The 16,268-nt window shown below is 35.7% G+C and overlaps 2 protein-coding genes across 3 annotated transcripts in view; one reads left to right on the forward strand and one right to left on the reverse strand.

Annotated features, from left to right (window-relative positions):
• Positions 1 to 10,804, forward strand: part of LOC108769786 (uncharacterized) — a 30,522-nt gene extending 19,718 nt beyond the window's left edge. For both annotated transcript variants that reach the window (XM_018520977.1, XM_018520978.1), the window contains 5 exons: positions 4,463 to 5,119; positions 5,346 to 6,304; positions 6,532 to 9,046; positions 9,141 to 9,296; positions 9,450 to 10,804. In XM_018520977.1, coding sequence (XP_018376479.1) covers positions 4,463 to 5,119; positions 5,346 to 6,304; positions 6,532 to 9,046; positions 9,141 to 9,296; positions 9,450 to 9,619 — 4,457 coding nt within the window. In that variant the 3' untranslated portion in view covers positions 9,620 to 10,804. The remainder of the gene's footprint in view (positions 1 to 4,462; positions 5,120 to 5,345; positions 6,305 to 6,531; positions 9,047 to 9,140; positions 9,297 to 9,449) is intronic.
• Positions 10,805 to 13,564: 2,760 nt separating this feature from the next.
• Positions 13,565 to 15,587, reverse strand: mRpL24 (mitochondrial ribosomal protein L24). The gene is made up of 6 exons (XM_018520969.1): positions 15,520 to 15,587; positions 15,262 to 15,359; positions 14,478 to 14,660; positions 14,159 to 14,361; positions 13,880 to 14,066; positions 13,565 to 13,722 (listed from the first exon to the last, which is right to left on the reverse strand). The coding sequence occupies exons 2-6, from the start codon at positions 15,355 to 15,357 to the stop codon at positions 13,636 to 13,638; spliced, it is 756 nt and encodes a 251-aa protein (XP_018376471.1). The 5' UTR covers positions 15,358 to 15,359; positions 15,520 to 15,587; the 3' UTR covers positions 13,565 to 13,635.
• Positions 15,588 to 16,268: the final 681 nt, after the last annotated feature.

A 16,268-nucleotide genomic window follows, 5' to 3' on the forward strand; every position in this document is an offset into this window, starting at 1 on the left:
AGAGACTCTTTTGAAAGTGATAAATTAAGTGATATATAAATTTGGTAAAATGTACAATGTTATGACACAATCCGTGATATTCACTTTTCCATCATCGCTTCTTTACTTCAAAAGTGACATAATTAAAAAGATTAAAATTTTCAGAAAAAGGGGAAATTATTTTTTTGACTTAATAGAAATATATATTCTTTTTGCTAATATTATTTTATTGATTAATAAAATAATATTGATAAAAAGAATATATTCTTACTTCAAATGTTATTTTTTTTCATTTTCATAATCCTTAAAAAACCATCTTTTTTGTTATTGAGTTGTGATAATTTTGATATCCTACAAAATTAATCAAATTCATCATTTATAACAAATCTGAAATAATTCATCAAACATCGATACAACTCAAAGTGTGTCACCCTTATAGAAAGTATTATTTTATTAAAAACGACGCAAATGTTATTTGGCAGATAAAAGTTAATTTTCGTTTGATAATCGATAGAGTAATCTTTATCTAACTCATTTATAGAAACTAAAAATTACATTTTTTTCAGTTGTGTCAATTTTGAAGTAAAAGAACAAAATGTTTCTTTCGAAAAATCAACGAACTGAATACAAAGAACATCGCGTTTCACTCGGCATTTGAAAATCAATGATTTATACGCTGTAACGCGCGGATTTATTGCTAAATACATTGCTTCACATCAGACAATATATCATTTAAGACGTTTAACGACGCGAATGTCGCACGATCATCACATCGACTGATGAAACAAAAAGAGGGAGACCATTATTAGAGGAGATAAATATAACATTTAATAATCGTGTTACAAGGTTCTACGCTTCCAGTACATTGACGCAACATGGGCAATTCGGATCTCGGTGCCAAGGACAAGTGGCTTTTAGTGACGGCACTGATTTTGCGGTCTGCCTCCTTTCTTTTCCAAAACAGTATTCCACGAAGAAAGCCGTTTGCTGCTCATTGCGACAGACGTAATCTTCGCTTTCAGAAACTATATGCATCACGATGATGTAACTCACAACCGTAATTTACGTATGGTATAACCACTATTATATATCATACCTGTATAGCATCATGCATATGGGCGTGCATAATAAGAATTATCTTAGTCACGATAAAATAAAATTGCATCCTTAATATCGTTCATTCACCGATCTATTGTTTCTATATCAAGAATTGTTACTGTTATAGTTGTTCTACAATTTGTAGAATGTAAAAAATATATGTAACATGTTGTATCTATCACTGATAGATGTAAAAATTTTCCAATGTGTTTGCATCGTGATTTAGATTTATAAACTTTACTGTTATGCTTATCTTATAAATCAATCTAATTTCAATCTATAAATTGATGCATTCTTCGGTTTTTATTAATGAATCATTTAAACGTTCACGGAATTATCAAGCGACGTAACTCGGTGGCATGACAAAATCGTCGACAATTCATCTTAAAGCCGATTATATCGCATAGCGGTATACCCTGGTCAACATAGATCGTCCGGTTTGCGTCCTACGACTTTTCTTCGACGAGCAAACGGTTTCGTTTCGTTGACACATTCCATAAGATTAATCGACTCACGTAACAGTTCGGGCGACATCCGCAAACTAGTACACAAGACACAGATCTACGAATTCCAAGAGAAACTGTTATGTCTCATGATGCAGCTAATTTATGACACATGTGCCTCTGTAGCTATTTCGCTATTGTCTCGATGGATTAGAAACAAATTTCGAACATCTGCGAACGTGAAATATTGTAACAAGAAATGACGCGCACTTGGATGGCATCCAATCCAAAAAAATCAAAGAAGAAATTAAAAGGAAAAACGCAGACTCGGAGATCGAGAGTGAAGAACAAAATGACACGTAAATACACGCTAATTTTTCGCATACGGTATAATGTTTGCAAAGAATATAATTCTGTGCAGCAAAATTAAAAACGTGGTCGCGGTGATACACTGAAAACGCGAGACTATCCCTCCTCTCGTGCATGAAAGCGCTTGATGTCGGTGCTAACCGCGGAAGCTGGCCTCGACAGGCAATGTCGCCCAGTCTTACGACAGCCTTCTTGCCAGCACGAACGAGAAATTCTGCTCTGTTGTTTCCTCCTTCATCACGACGATACATCAACGTTCTTCTTCAGAATCGTTTCGTGCCGACTAAACTCAGACTGGCGCAAAACGCACAATGAACTTCTTCCACGTGAAAGTTTGCCATAATCGCGAGCTGAGTTATATACTCTTCGATGATTAAAATTAATTGCCTGCCAACTTAATACTCGCAAAGTGGTTGTAAAACAAGAGTGGGCTTCGCGAATTCTGAATGTTGTACCCATCGTCTCATCAGGTATACCTTGTATGTAACGTATATTATCCGTTTCTTTATCGGTTACTTTCAACTTAATGCATTAGTGAACACAGAGCGCACACTATTGAGCCTCTATCTTTCATATGTTTTTCTAGTTTTGTTATCAATATATATAATTTACTGTGAAATAATATTAAAAAATAACAGATAAGATCTTAATTTACATAATTAGTTTAGCTAATTGGTTATAATATGATAATTATAACTTAACAAACTCGTAATCAAATAGTTGTCAAGACGGAAATACGATACAACGGTTGACACTTGCGAATGTTTTTTATTACTTAATCATTTTGAGACAATATAAAAAGCAATTTCATTTCAAAAATTATAATTTCTTAATTTATTTGAATCTATTATTTCTCTATTTTATATATTTATTTTATAATATATTTATTTATATATTTATTATCATATTCGTTTAAATTATTTACTGCGAATTTTTCTAATTAAATATTGATGTATACAGATCGCACATTGTAGTTGATTTGCCAACTAAATAAATGTTGAATTATAAAAATGAATAAGATTCACGTATACTCGAATGCATTTACGCACACAATAACATATGCAGTGTCTCTGATACCGGTACAAATATGGTGCGATCGTCTGGATGATGCATCGAAAACCATCAAGTTGCGCGAAAGTTGCATCTGTTGCACGTGCATACGATCAACGATTAGTTACGTCGTGCTGTGCACTACGCCAGGAATGTTAATCAGGAGTTAGCGCGGTGCGCTTTATTAACCGTGAATTAAAATTAGTCATAGTTTCGCGGTATGACGGCGTACGTAAGCGTTCGGCAATGCGACAGTATATGCACTAATGATTTGCAATTTACGAGCAGTTGGATATTTTAAGAATCTCATTTGCACACTCATAGATAAATAAAAAAAATTTTAAATAAAACTTTGTATTTCATTACGAGAAATTACGTTGTTAACGGTACAGTAACTTATTCGATTTAAATATTCCTAGTTAAACTAGATAACAAGTACATGCAAACGTTTTATCAGTAGGCTTAGAATGTGGAAATCCTTGAGACCATATAAATCTGTATAAACTAAATAATTTGTGTTTTCGAATTTAGCGACAAAAAATTCGGAGATTTTATATTATACAAAATAAAATAAAAAGTTAAAAGCAAAAAATTTAGAGTAAAATAAAATATTTGGAATAAAATCGGAATAAAAGAGAATAAGGTTAATGTGAGAGACAAGTTTTTTTTTCCTTAAAACTCAGATTTTACGAGTAAAAAACAAATCTCTGAAATTCGATGGAGACTGAATTCTCTTTAGAATATATTGAACTCTGACAAATGTGAAAGATCGCAAAATGACACGTTTGCGATTCGTCAAACGAAAAGCATGAAAAATCGAAGAGATGATGTCATTTTTTTAAACGATAATACGACTGCGATGTATAATGTGTTGATATATGCGCGATGAATCATTCAAGTGGTTTGCTGGTTCGCTATTTAATGGTGCAAATATTTTTACGGATGCATTTTCTTTCCGAAAGAATTCTTAAAGCATAACATAATAGTACATATTATATTATTAAAGAAGAACACTGAAATAAGATTTACAAAATGTGCAGAAGAATTCTCAACAAGTTGACTTTTTGTCATAAATATATAATAGCAAAAAGTCCGTTTCAAGAATAAAATATTTTTGAATATTTTACGAGAATCCACGTTACTTATGATATTTGGTTAAGCAAAACGAAGATAATACCATTCAAATTCCATTAACGCAAATTCTGTTTCACCTTGAATTTGTTAGCTTATCAGAAAATAAAACAGACATTTCATACAAACGATAGCTTGTTAAAACGTAATGGAAAACAGCAATCACATACATTATATTATCTTTCATTCCATCACATTTAGCAAGAAATTACACAACAAAATCATATTATATTTATATTGTACTTTAACAAACCTTTTTTATACAAATTAAATATTCACAAATTCTATATAACTTATTAATAAACATTAAAATATTTTAGTTACTATATTATAGTCGAAAAACTGAAACTTTCATATCAATATCAAGAATGTATTCGGAAATGGTGTTACAGACACGGTAAATGGTAAGATGGAGAACTGTGGAGGCGGCCAACGCCTGCCCCCGGACGGGGACGAATTTCCAGCAGCGTACCAAGAATTCAACAACAGTAGCAACCAGCCACCGTACAGATATATCGCTACGACAAGGACAGCGACGATAACTACGAATGATGCAGGATTGTGTAATGAAAACGAGTCGTTCCGTACTAGCGAGACTCTTAAAATGCTCACGAGCGACAGCAACGTTGTCAGTTCGAGAAGCATTATTCTACCCGATAGTAAGATGACGTTCACAGGCACTGAAAACGTGAGGCAGGATATAAACAAAGTTGCTTTGGCAAATATGGAGAGTGTCCGGTCTGAAGTGGGCAAGGCTACGTCGTCCAATGTAGATAATATATGTCATGATGTGAAGTCCACCGAGATTACTAACGAAGAAAAAAAATCATCTTATCACACTTCGGAAGATATCGCGAAGAAAAACACTTCCATCGTCGTGGGAAGTTCTCTTTATTCTTGTCAGACGACTACCAGCAATTTAATTATGAGTGAGAAGAAGATGGAGATCGCTGGATATTATCACAAGGCCGTGACGACGCTCGAAGAAGTGCCAAGCCACGTGGAAAAAGACGCGCCTATTGATACCCCACCGCCTCTTCCATTGACAGGTACTCATTACTTATCTAACTTCGAATGAAATTTCTCGTCTTTTTTTTCTCCGAGAAGCAACACTGACATATCAAAAATATATTATTAAATTATTAAATTCAATATTTTCGGAAAGATTGATTCCTCCTCCCTTTAAAATTGTTTTAAGCACATTGCATTTTTATATATTATCTCCTTTTTTTATGCTTTTATACTTTTTGCAAAAGTACGTTATATTATTCACAGGCCCGCCAAAAATAGAGCAAGTGTTGCATACGAGAATTACTCCTACGATAGAATCTCCGCAAAGAAAGTTTTCCTTGAACGGTGATCTCTGGAGACAAGACGACAAGTCTGAGCGATCTGTTCGAGATAAAATCGCAATGTTTTCATCGCAAAGCAATCTTGATACGCCTCTATTTCCCAATGCCATAACAGCGGCAGCAGCCACGAGCAACAGCAAACGCCTCTCCAAGTACAAGTCCTCCGAAGACGTTTGCTGCGATGACAAGAGCAACGAACAGAAAGATCGACCGTCTTTCTTCGCCGACAGGACGCAGAGTTCTTTCGATCTCACCGATTCAGCCAAGACTGGGCATGACTCTGCAAAGAAATATAATCAGAGAACGCTTAGTTTGCCTCAGACTGTTCAACCTGCTCTGTTGAGTCCAACTACGCAAACTACGCGGACTCCGAAGACGTTACCAATCGTTCCGCCAAAATCATTATCTAACCCATTGTCAACTTTGTACGACAAGCAGAATTTCTTAAATACGACGACAAAAAATTATTGTGCAAGTACCGCGGAAAGCAGTAATTTGCAGAATGTCGTGTATTCGAACATCGGTAAAACTGCAAATTCTTGTAACAATTCTAGCAACTCGATCAAGCCAACGAGCACACCTTCATTAACGCGAGCTACCAGTTTTTCCGGCCCGACACCCTTTGTGCAAGATCGAGATTCTTTGACAACCGATTCTATCAGTAACTCACAAATTTCAAGAACGAATTCCTTAGCGTCCACGTTTAGACGACCCGGCGAAGATGTAAGGAGAAACAGCTTGAATCAGCTGATCGAGCAGAGACGAAGATCAATATCGAAATTACGTGGTCTGGTTATACCGGAAAAAGACACTGTATCAATCGATCAACCAATCGTCGATTTACCGGAAATTAAATCACGAGATTCAATATTATTGCATCAGGTAAGATTTGAAACATATATAATGCAATTCAACATGGGATGTTTAATTCGAATCTTATACAAAATATTAATTTTTATATATTTTATAATATAATATAATATTTCAAAAAATTTATCAGCTATTGCTTTGAAAAATCCATTTTTATGAATAATATTTAACGTTTCTCCATTTTGTATGCAAAAAATATTTAAAATAATACATTGTTCACACAATGAACGTTTTTTCAGATACCAAAGGCAAATATTCAAGACAAGTGGGGGTCTCAAAGTTCCTTAGCCAGCAACGCCAGTACAGCGAGCCAGCCATTGAAAGCGACAACGTCCTTCAAGATGCCGGCGCCTCAGATATACTCCAAGTACTCCCCGGCTTTCAAAAGAAAGTCTCTCACGGTTTATGGTACTTCAGTGACGACAAATTCCACGATAAATGGCAGCAGCCCGATCAAAAGTTCTCAATCAACAGCAATGTCCACATTTTCGGAGCCACCGAAAAGCCTGGAGAGTATTTGCAGCCCTACAAGAAGCGATTACAGCTTCGAGTTTGCCTCGACGACGAGCTCACCGGATGGCTCGCGTACTAGGCCGAGGACAATGCAAAGGAAAGCTCGCTTAGATTACGATGATTCCGACAATGATTCGGCCGTGAGCAGCTCTCAGAGCAGCATATCTCGCGGCTTCAGTCCACCGATGTCTCCGGTACCATCGGAAAGATCTACCATTTCATCAGAGAGATCTTATGTCTCCGCGGAATTAAACTGCCAACGTCGGCCTTTGATCGCAGATAATTTGAGTAGAATTTCAATCGCACGAGATATCAGAGATCAAATTGCAGCATCCGATAAAGATCAATTCACCTCCAGGATAGGCGTACTTGGTGAACGAACATACCTAACCGAAAGATCATCTTCCAGCAGCAGCGGGTCAAATCCGCGCTCACCACAGCCGAACGAGTTTGTTTCGAGAAGTTCGCAAATTCCTCAGAGACAATTGAGACGATCGAACAGCACCGATACAAATTGCAGCACATCCTCGACGCTTACATCCGGGTCTCAAGCCAGTGCCGAGTCTCTATCCCGAAGAGTACTGAAGCCGCAAAGCGTGGAGGCGATAAATCGAAAGAATATCCTGGCGAGCGCCAGATGCCGAAGCGGCAGGGATTTGAACGGATCGCCGCTAATCCAGCGAAAGTTCTCAGACGACGAAGATGCTGTAAAAGAAACCATCCAGAACGGTGGTGCTATTCATCAGATAAGCAATAACTCGGGGAGCGATCCCGCGAGCAAACAAGAGATCAAGATTGCGTATATAGAAATCGCGGATCCCTTCGCGGAAGACGAAGAATCGTTACAGAAGAAGGAGGAGGAGAAACCTAAATTGCCACCTAAAATGAGTTTCCCGCCGCCAGCTGTTAGACCACCCAAATCTGAAATGTTGGAGCCATCAAACGATCTTAAAATGTGGGTTCGAGCGGAAGTAAAGACTTTGGCGCGATCAATGGAAGAAAAATCGAAATATGACAAAAGTTCAATTCTCGCAGCTCAAAATTTGGAAACAAGAAATAGTCGTGGCTCTATATTTAACCAACCCGCTATTACTGCGTCCAACGACGATTTATCTTCAAAGAATAGGACTACGGTAAGCAATATAAAGGTCACCGCGATGGAAATGTCGAAACCACAAAGTAAAGCGAATTCAACTCCTAGAAAAAATATGGAAGACCAAAATGATCTTTTAACGATCTTAACGACAAAAAGCCGCTCCAGATCAGCTATACACGTTGACGAAGGGACGTTTGGTAGATCGAAGAGTCAGATGAGTCTAGAAGATATACTTGGCGCTAAGCCAGATTTGAAATTATCCCGTGGGCAAAATACAGAACCAAAAATTGAAAAGAATGGTATAATACCAAGCTCGCCGGTAAAATCTGCTTGGGAAATTTCGAAAGAAAATCGATACGGGAGAAGAGGCTCTATTACTTCGAACGAATCCTTGTCGGAGGATAGGCCCTTTGTCTCGAAAATACCCACCTTAGGAAGAACCAAAACTGTCGACAGCGGTGACGAAATGACAGAAAGTGTCGAAAGAATAAAAAATGTGACAACGTCGAAGATTCCGACATCTCGTGGCTTAAACCGACGCAGCGCCAGTGTCACGGATATGAAGAAAGCCTTGGAGAAGGTTGATACCAGTCCTATACATAGTCAATCACAACAGAACGCCAGCAACACTCATAATCGATTTCCAAGTCTAGACAGCAGCGTAGACGAGAATGTCGGGACGGAAATAGACACCGATAGATGCTATGGCGAGCAATTTGGCAGTATCAGTTCACTCGCCAGCAGTACCAGTCTAATCTCGCAACAAGAACTGGCGCAGCTCGTCGAGGAGGCGAGTTTGGAAGAGGCACGTGGAGCGCACGATGTTATAGTTGTTTTGCTTCACAAGGAGAACCCGACCGGCAGCGTTGGCATTACTTTGGCTGGTGGCGCGGATTGCGAAGTGAAGGAGATCACGGTTCACAGAGTACTGACGCACTCTATCGCGGATAAAGACGGCCGGGTGCAGAGGGGTGATAGGATCCTCAGCATAAACGGTCGGAGCACGCGAGGTCTCACACACAGGGAGAGCATGGCGGTACTGAAGCAACCGAGATCGGAGGTCGTGTTGGTCGTGTCGAGGGTCAGAATGGAGGATGGCTGTAAGCTGAGGTCGCGAACTGCGAGTGTCGAAACTATCGTCGAAGGTAAAAAAATATATGCGTTTCTCGCGTGAGAACTCTCACGATTTATTTTGATGATAACGGAATCGATGTAAATGAAAAAACTTGAATCGTACAGGGTTAGAGACGAATGGAAACGTGGAGGACACAGCGTGGGGACCACCGTCGACCGTGGCGGTTTACAAGGACGGAGCTGGTCTCGGATTTAGCCTGGAAGGCGGCAGAGATAGTCCCCTCGGAGATAGACCTTTAATTATCAAGAAGATATTCACCGGTAAATCTTCGTATATAATATATATTTGCGCTCGAACATCATGTTAAAGGATAATGATAATTATAATAATAACGATTGTTATATTGAAATGATAAGATAATAGAAATTATATTATATGTTATCTGAACTTGATCTTTACGACTTTATCTTTAGGAGGTGCTGCCGAGAAAACGGGTGCCTTAAAAGCCGGGGACCAATTGCTTGAAGTAAACGGTAACGATGTAACGCGAATGTCGAGGATAGAAGCGTGGTCTTTGATGAAGAAGCTACACGACGGTGAAGTGAATCTCCTAGTCAGGCATCCTGCCACTAAATCCTCGTGAAAAATACGAAATCCCGATTGCATGATGCAAATGAAACGTAGTAATGTGCCAAGCAAGCGTCTGGATTATTTTTCGATCGATATTTGTTACGTAGGTATAATGGTTAATAAGGTATATTATTAATTTGTTTTGTTCAAGAGATTTTAGATACGAACCGATGTTATATGCGCGAGAGGCTTTTTCTGTCGTGCTGATAAATTTAAATAATGTCGCTGTTTAGTCAGATAATCAAAAATCTAAATTCATCGATTTACAAAAAGAGATGATCTATTGATATTATTTTTAAGAGCGTCTAAATTAATCGATAACTACCATATACATTCACAGCTCTAATTGCATTGTCGTTTATTATAAATTCAATAGCTCACGTGCTAACAAAAAGTTAAGAGAAAATAGCAAATCTGTGTGGTTTGCTAATTTATTTTCCGATCAAACGCCTTGTAAATGAATTGTGCATTTTATGCACAAAAATAGTCCTAAAATAGTATTTTCTGCAGAATATATGCAAATTAACGGTACAATACAGTGTCAATTTTAATAGTTTCATCGCAATCAAATCAGTACGCAAAAAGAGACTTAAGATTGCAAATTTCCAATCTGAATCGTTAATATAAAATGCAATATCATATTCAATATGCAATGATTAGACGTGGAATAATATTTTTATTTCGTAAATTTCATTAAAAAGCAGCGATATAGCATCTTAATATAGTGTATGTTTTGACAACGAAATATATATAGAAATTTCAATATATGCCATACGCAAGCGAACCATAACGTTACTGAAATGAAGTAGGTAGGCATGTCAATTAATCATTTAATTAAGCGATACGTTGTTAACACGAATCGCTCGTACATTATAATTCCATAGTGCCGGCCGTGCAGTAATAGTTCGAATTAAGAATTTGCAACAAGCAAAATAGCTGAGTAGATAGTTATAATATGAGCCTGATTGTAGATTGCCTATTCTAATCGATTTTAGCCACCCCGTCGCCTTATTATAGTGGTTCCTGTTACATTAGGATACGAATGATAGAATATTTTCATACGATACGGTGATCAAAATGATGCGCCGTTATAGCAATAAGAGAGAAAATGACGCGAGAGATCAGTTTTCTATGGATGACTCCGATTAAATGTTAATTAATTTAATTGGCGATTAACTCAACTGACGGAATTGCCTATGGTAACATTTCTAACAATATATATAAATCGTTATCCCTAATCGAATTTTTCTTTTCATGTATTAAATAACAAAAAAGTCAACTATTTTATTATACATGTTATTAACAAGATAGTACAGTTATTGCTTGATAAGTTAATCGCTGATTATATCAATCAATTAGTCGAAGTCGCTCATAACACAATAAAACCACGGAACAGATTTATGTTAAAGTAATCCTCAAATAAGAGTTTAGACGTCATCTGCTATCTATAGTTCACTCTTTACAAAAATGGTAGAATCAATTTAGTACTTATGTAATTTAAATTCATTTAAAAATGCTTTTAATTCAATAATCCATATATATTATCATTATAATAAGTAAATTTGCAAAATAATAATAGAATATAAATTCCCTTGTAATTAAACATATGATAGATAAATTGTTTAAACAGTCAAATATTGTTTAAGCCCTTATTTGAGAATTTTTTTTTAATAAATTACAAAATTCTTTTTTAAAAAAGGCCATTTTGACGCCATCTCGTGGCTATGCGTAAGAAGTAATAAACTTTAAATTTGCTCGCAGCGTGAAGAAAGAGCCAATCGCTACTGAAATCTACGCCAATTGAATCTTGAACAGTTCTTCAGTAGCTTCCGTTGCAAAAGCATTCATGCCGGTTATGATCATCTCGATGAAGCTCGAATGCGCCAACAGCGGTATATATAATGTGCTTAATCACGCGAAGATACCACATCGCCGCGCGTGTACATGAATAGAATGCCGTTCCGTTCACGATAACGCGTATGTCGAGATATTATCAGCGAAAAATTATCTCTGGCACGAGGCGCGACGTTTTGCACGATTAGTCGTTTCGCAGGTAGTGAGGATATAACGGGACGAAATGTAATTATTTCAGACGTGAGATCTTGGGATCTGAGACGAGGGAAAGGAAGATGGCGGACGGTCGCGCGCTAAAGACGCGCTCCCCGTTGCCTCGCGCTTCATTTCCTGATCATCATTCTCCCCACACCTGTTATATCTTTATTAAGAATGTAGCGGGATAAAGTACGACTCACCGATCTCGGTATAGAGCACCCGGAAGTCGAAGAGAACCTGCGGGAGAACTGACAATGGAAAAACGGCTCTTCTCGTAAAAACGCGCGTTTATCCGTGGCCGTGACTTTTTTCGAACTGAATACCGCAGCGATCGACGCGCAATCGCGACTCGCGACATCGCGCCTGACGTGAAGTGCGCCGCGAAGACGGATTCTTCGATTAATTTAAATTGATTTTCGCAAATCCATTCTCCAGACAGCATCATATCCAAAATTGGAACGCAAGACGTCTTCAAGATGTCATTAAAACGTTTTTTAGACATCATATCTTATCGCAATCACTGTAAAGATATCTTTAAGATATTATAAGACAGCTTAAAAATGTCTTTATAATGGCTGCATTCAGCAAAAGAAGTAGCTTTGCAGTTGTTGTAAAATTCTTTAATATGATTTATACATTTAGAGTCAATGATGAACTAAAGGCAGGACTAATTATATTAAAGGACACTTTACAACAGTTACAAAACAGTTTTCTTTGCTGAACACAGTCAATACCTACTCTGCAATAGACATAAGCTATAAAAATTGGTCAATCGTAATCGATTATTTTCTCCGCATTCGATTGCAGTCCATTTTTTTTTTCTGTTTATGATAAAGTGGCATAAAGCGGCGACTACGATGAAATTTCAAGGCGTAAAATTTAAACTTTAAGTCTTAAGCTGTAAGAAATGGACTAATTGCAACGATTATTTTCCTCACATTCAACTGTGATTGGTCAATTTCTTATGGCTTAAGGCTTAAAGCTTAAATTTTAAGCTTTTATCCCGGATCTACAATAGATATTTTAAGCCTTAAGCCGTAAGAAATTGACTAATTGCAGTTGAATCCAAGAAGAATAAGCGAATGTGATTCGCCCATTTCTTATGGCTGAAGGCTTAAAACCCTACTGTAGATCCGGACTTAATCTCATTATAGACGTCGCTTAAGACAATCTTACGACCCATTTTGGACATGTTTTGCTATCTGGGCTATTTGACTTGAATTTTGAATGAAATATTCGAGATTTCATTGCTTCTCACACATTTCAATTTTCGAAAAATAGAATCCCTTTGGAAAAAAATCTTTCCGCTTTCTTGCGTCCATATGGCCATAAATTTTCAACGTCATTGAAATGTGAACTGATCGATCGTTAGCTCAATTTCAATTGAAATCAGAATTATAAATGCGTCGAGTTAAGGGAAGTGTCATACATAACAGAATATTAATATAAAGAAATATATCGGAATATATATTTAAATATAATACGAAAGCATTTCGGAATATGCATTTATTAAAATTTTGTGCTGTGATATGTGTGAATGACACGATTTAGCATAAAACAAGCAACTATTGATTGAAATACTAATCAATATTATTACGTATTTTAATTCAATGTAAATTCGTTATATATATATAAAGCACTGAATTGTTCGTTTTTTTATTATTTAATGTTATAAATGCTCTTTTTATTGTGTATTTCCTATGCAAAGCGTTGCAAACAGAGACTCCTTATGTCTTTTGTCAAAGATATAGAATCTCTCAATATCAAGAAAAAAAGGTTAAAATTATAAATTAATGAATAGATAAATTGGAAAATGCAATATTGGAAAATGCAATTTTCGCGCATTTTTTCATTCAAAAAGATAGTGAGGTTTCTTGAGTTGTATTAGAAAACTATGTTTCCTTTTGTCCGTTTAATATATTTATTAAATACTATAGCTGTACATTGAAAATAACAGCAAATTGTATATAAGAATGATTAATACCAATAAAATTTCTTTGGAACACGATCTTCTTTAATATCCATTTTTTCCATGATATCCATCTCAAAAGTCTTTAATGCTGGCTATAAATAGAAAACATGCATTTAATTTTTTGTTTCTACACAAAATTTGTCTTAATATTGTTATAAATTCTTCATTCATTTTATGTATATATGTATAACTAATTAATATAATAAGATCTATAAATAAAAATAAACAAATTCGAGGTATTTTACATACGTCGAAAGTTATTTTTTCCACATCAGCTTTAGTTGTATCTTTTGCTTGCTCTTGATAAAGCTGAGGAAGTTTGTAATCTATCGTTTCTTTGCTTGAAACAGGAATAGGAATTATTCTACCAGATCTTATGGATACGCGTACACGCTGACCATCTTCTGTGAATCGCCATTCTATCGGAGTTGCTTCCCTGCAACGATTTGTAAATTAGTAATGTATAAACATTGACACTATACATTTATTTTCATAACATAAATTTTTTATGATGTAATAGATACTTACATATCTGAAGGATCAACCAATTGTATTTGTGTGGTGACTAATAATGGTTGTTCTTGCTGCACATATACACTAGGATATTTTTTATCCATCGTATGACATTCCAGCTTCGTGTTAAGTCCTTCGACAATTACCCAGTTTCTTTCTTGATAAATTTCTTTTATAATCCCTTGCTTTCCTTTATCTTTTCCTACTAAAACCTCTACCTAGAAAAATATAAATTTATACAAATGTTACAATATTTATATATCAAAATAATATTACTAATATCATCTCTTATCTTTTCACTTTTTATGAAAAGTCTATCAATAAAATAACGTACCCTATCACCTCGAAAGAAACTCCAATCCTTAATAGGCTCTACGTGAATGAATTTATGAAATTTACCAGGTGCATTATCACGACGAAATTGATAAGTCCATGGACGGTGTATTGAGAAACGAAATTGTTTTCTTTGAATCTTGCGTGGCAAATAATTTGGCTTGTTGGGTGTTTTCCAATAAACCTTAATACATTAACAAATAAAAATGTTAAAATTAATAATTAACTAATTGATCAGCAGAGCAGAATAACTTTGATCAAATTTTAATTAACTAGGGCAACGACTAATTCTAATAGACACAACTTGTAAAAATAAACAACTTTTAAGTTCAGTCATTCAAAATCCGAAAATTATAACTCATTATCTTAATATTATTCTCAAAAAAATATGTAATATTATAAAAATAATATATATTTTTTTTATAATCCCTTTTTTTATTTGTTATAAATGAATTTGCATACTACCTATATAAGACTATATACCTATATATAAGACTTCACTAATAGCTCACTTGGATTACTTTTAATACCTGTTTCTATTAATGTAGTTTAATTTACATCCAAGAATTAGAAAAAGATGAAAAGTAAGTTGAACCGATATTAAAGTCAATCTACATTGATAGAAATGGACATAAGTGAACTATTGATACTTTCGATCAGCATGAAAAAAAATTATAATATATTAAAAATTCATCACATTTAACTGAAATATAATTTTCATAAGGTTATACAATTTATGTTCTTTAACAATATACAGACTAAAACAATTTGACAATTGTGCAAACCTGTGCCATAGCTCGTTCTATGTAACTTTCCGGTAAATTTGCATATTTCTTTGACCATTCTCCTACGTGTTTTAACAAACTGGATGTCAATCTCATGTCTTCTTAAATTGTAGCAAAATTATTATTACACTTAAACGCAAATGTTACAATTTTCTAGCGTTATTTTTAAAATATCGTCCAAAATGTGCAATTTTTGGTTATGTGTCTTCTTAATAAAATAATCCCCACACTGTCCCGCACCACCTTACATCATCGTACCGTCAATGGAACGGAACAGATTTACATAGCGTTTTCGGCCCGGCCGGGTTTGCACCAACCTGGGTTGGATTAATGGCGTTTTGCGCTCTCCTATTGGTAGAGCGTGTGACGTCAACCAATAGGAAAGATTAATCCAACCCAGATTGGTGCAAACCCGATCGGGCCGAAAACGCTAACAGATTTGGAGGTTACCGGACAAAATCCATAAAAAATGGCGGACGAATGTTGGCATTTCTAGAAAATCCCTAGGATCCATAAATTTATTTCTGTAAGTTGTTAATTTTGTTGCGCGTTAGAGTATGCAGAGGTGCAGCATCGTACAGCGCTCAATACAAATGTTACAAAATTTGATTGACAGTTGTTTATCCATGCTAATGCATGTTAACTTTGAGTTAATTATTTTTATTTGTAACAAAATTTATTATATAACGAAATGGCCGAAAAAAAATTAGCTAGATTACATGTACCAACACTGGAGCACGGTAGATACATCTTTCATTACAATAGTTCATATAAACATATAAAGTAAAATATTGATAAATTATGGATTGATATAATTTGTATAACCTGTATGTATTTGTATTTGTATAATTTGTTAACATGCACTGGCATGGAGAAACAACTATCAATCAAATTTTGTAACATTTGGATTGAGCGCTGCACGATGCTGTACCTCTGTATACTCTAAAGGCCCGTCTACAATACACGGAGTAAGAAGTAAGAGTAAGAAATTGACCAATCACAGTCGA

The sequence above is a fragment of the Trachymyrmex cornetzi genome, unplaced genomic scaffold (genome assembly GCF_001594075.2).
Source record: "Trachymyrmex cornetzi isolate Tcor2-1 unplaced genomic scaffold, Tcor1.1 scaffold949, whole genome shotgun sequence".
Lineage (NCBI taxonomy): Eukaryota > Metazoa > Arthropoda > Insecta > Hymenoptera > Formicidae > Trachymyrmex > Trachymyrmex cornetzi.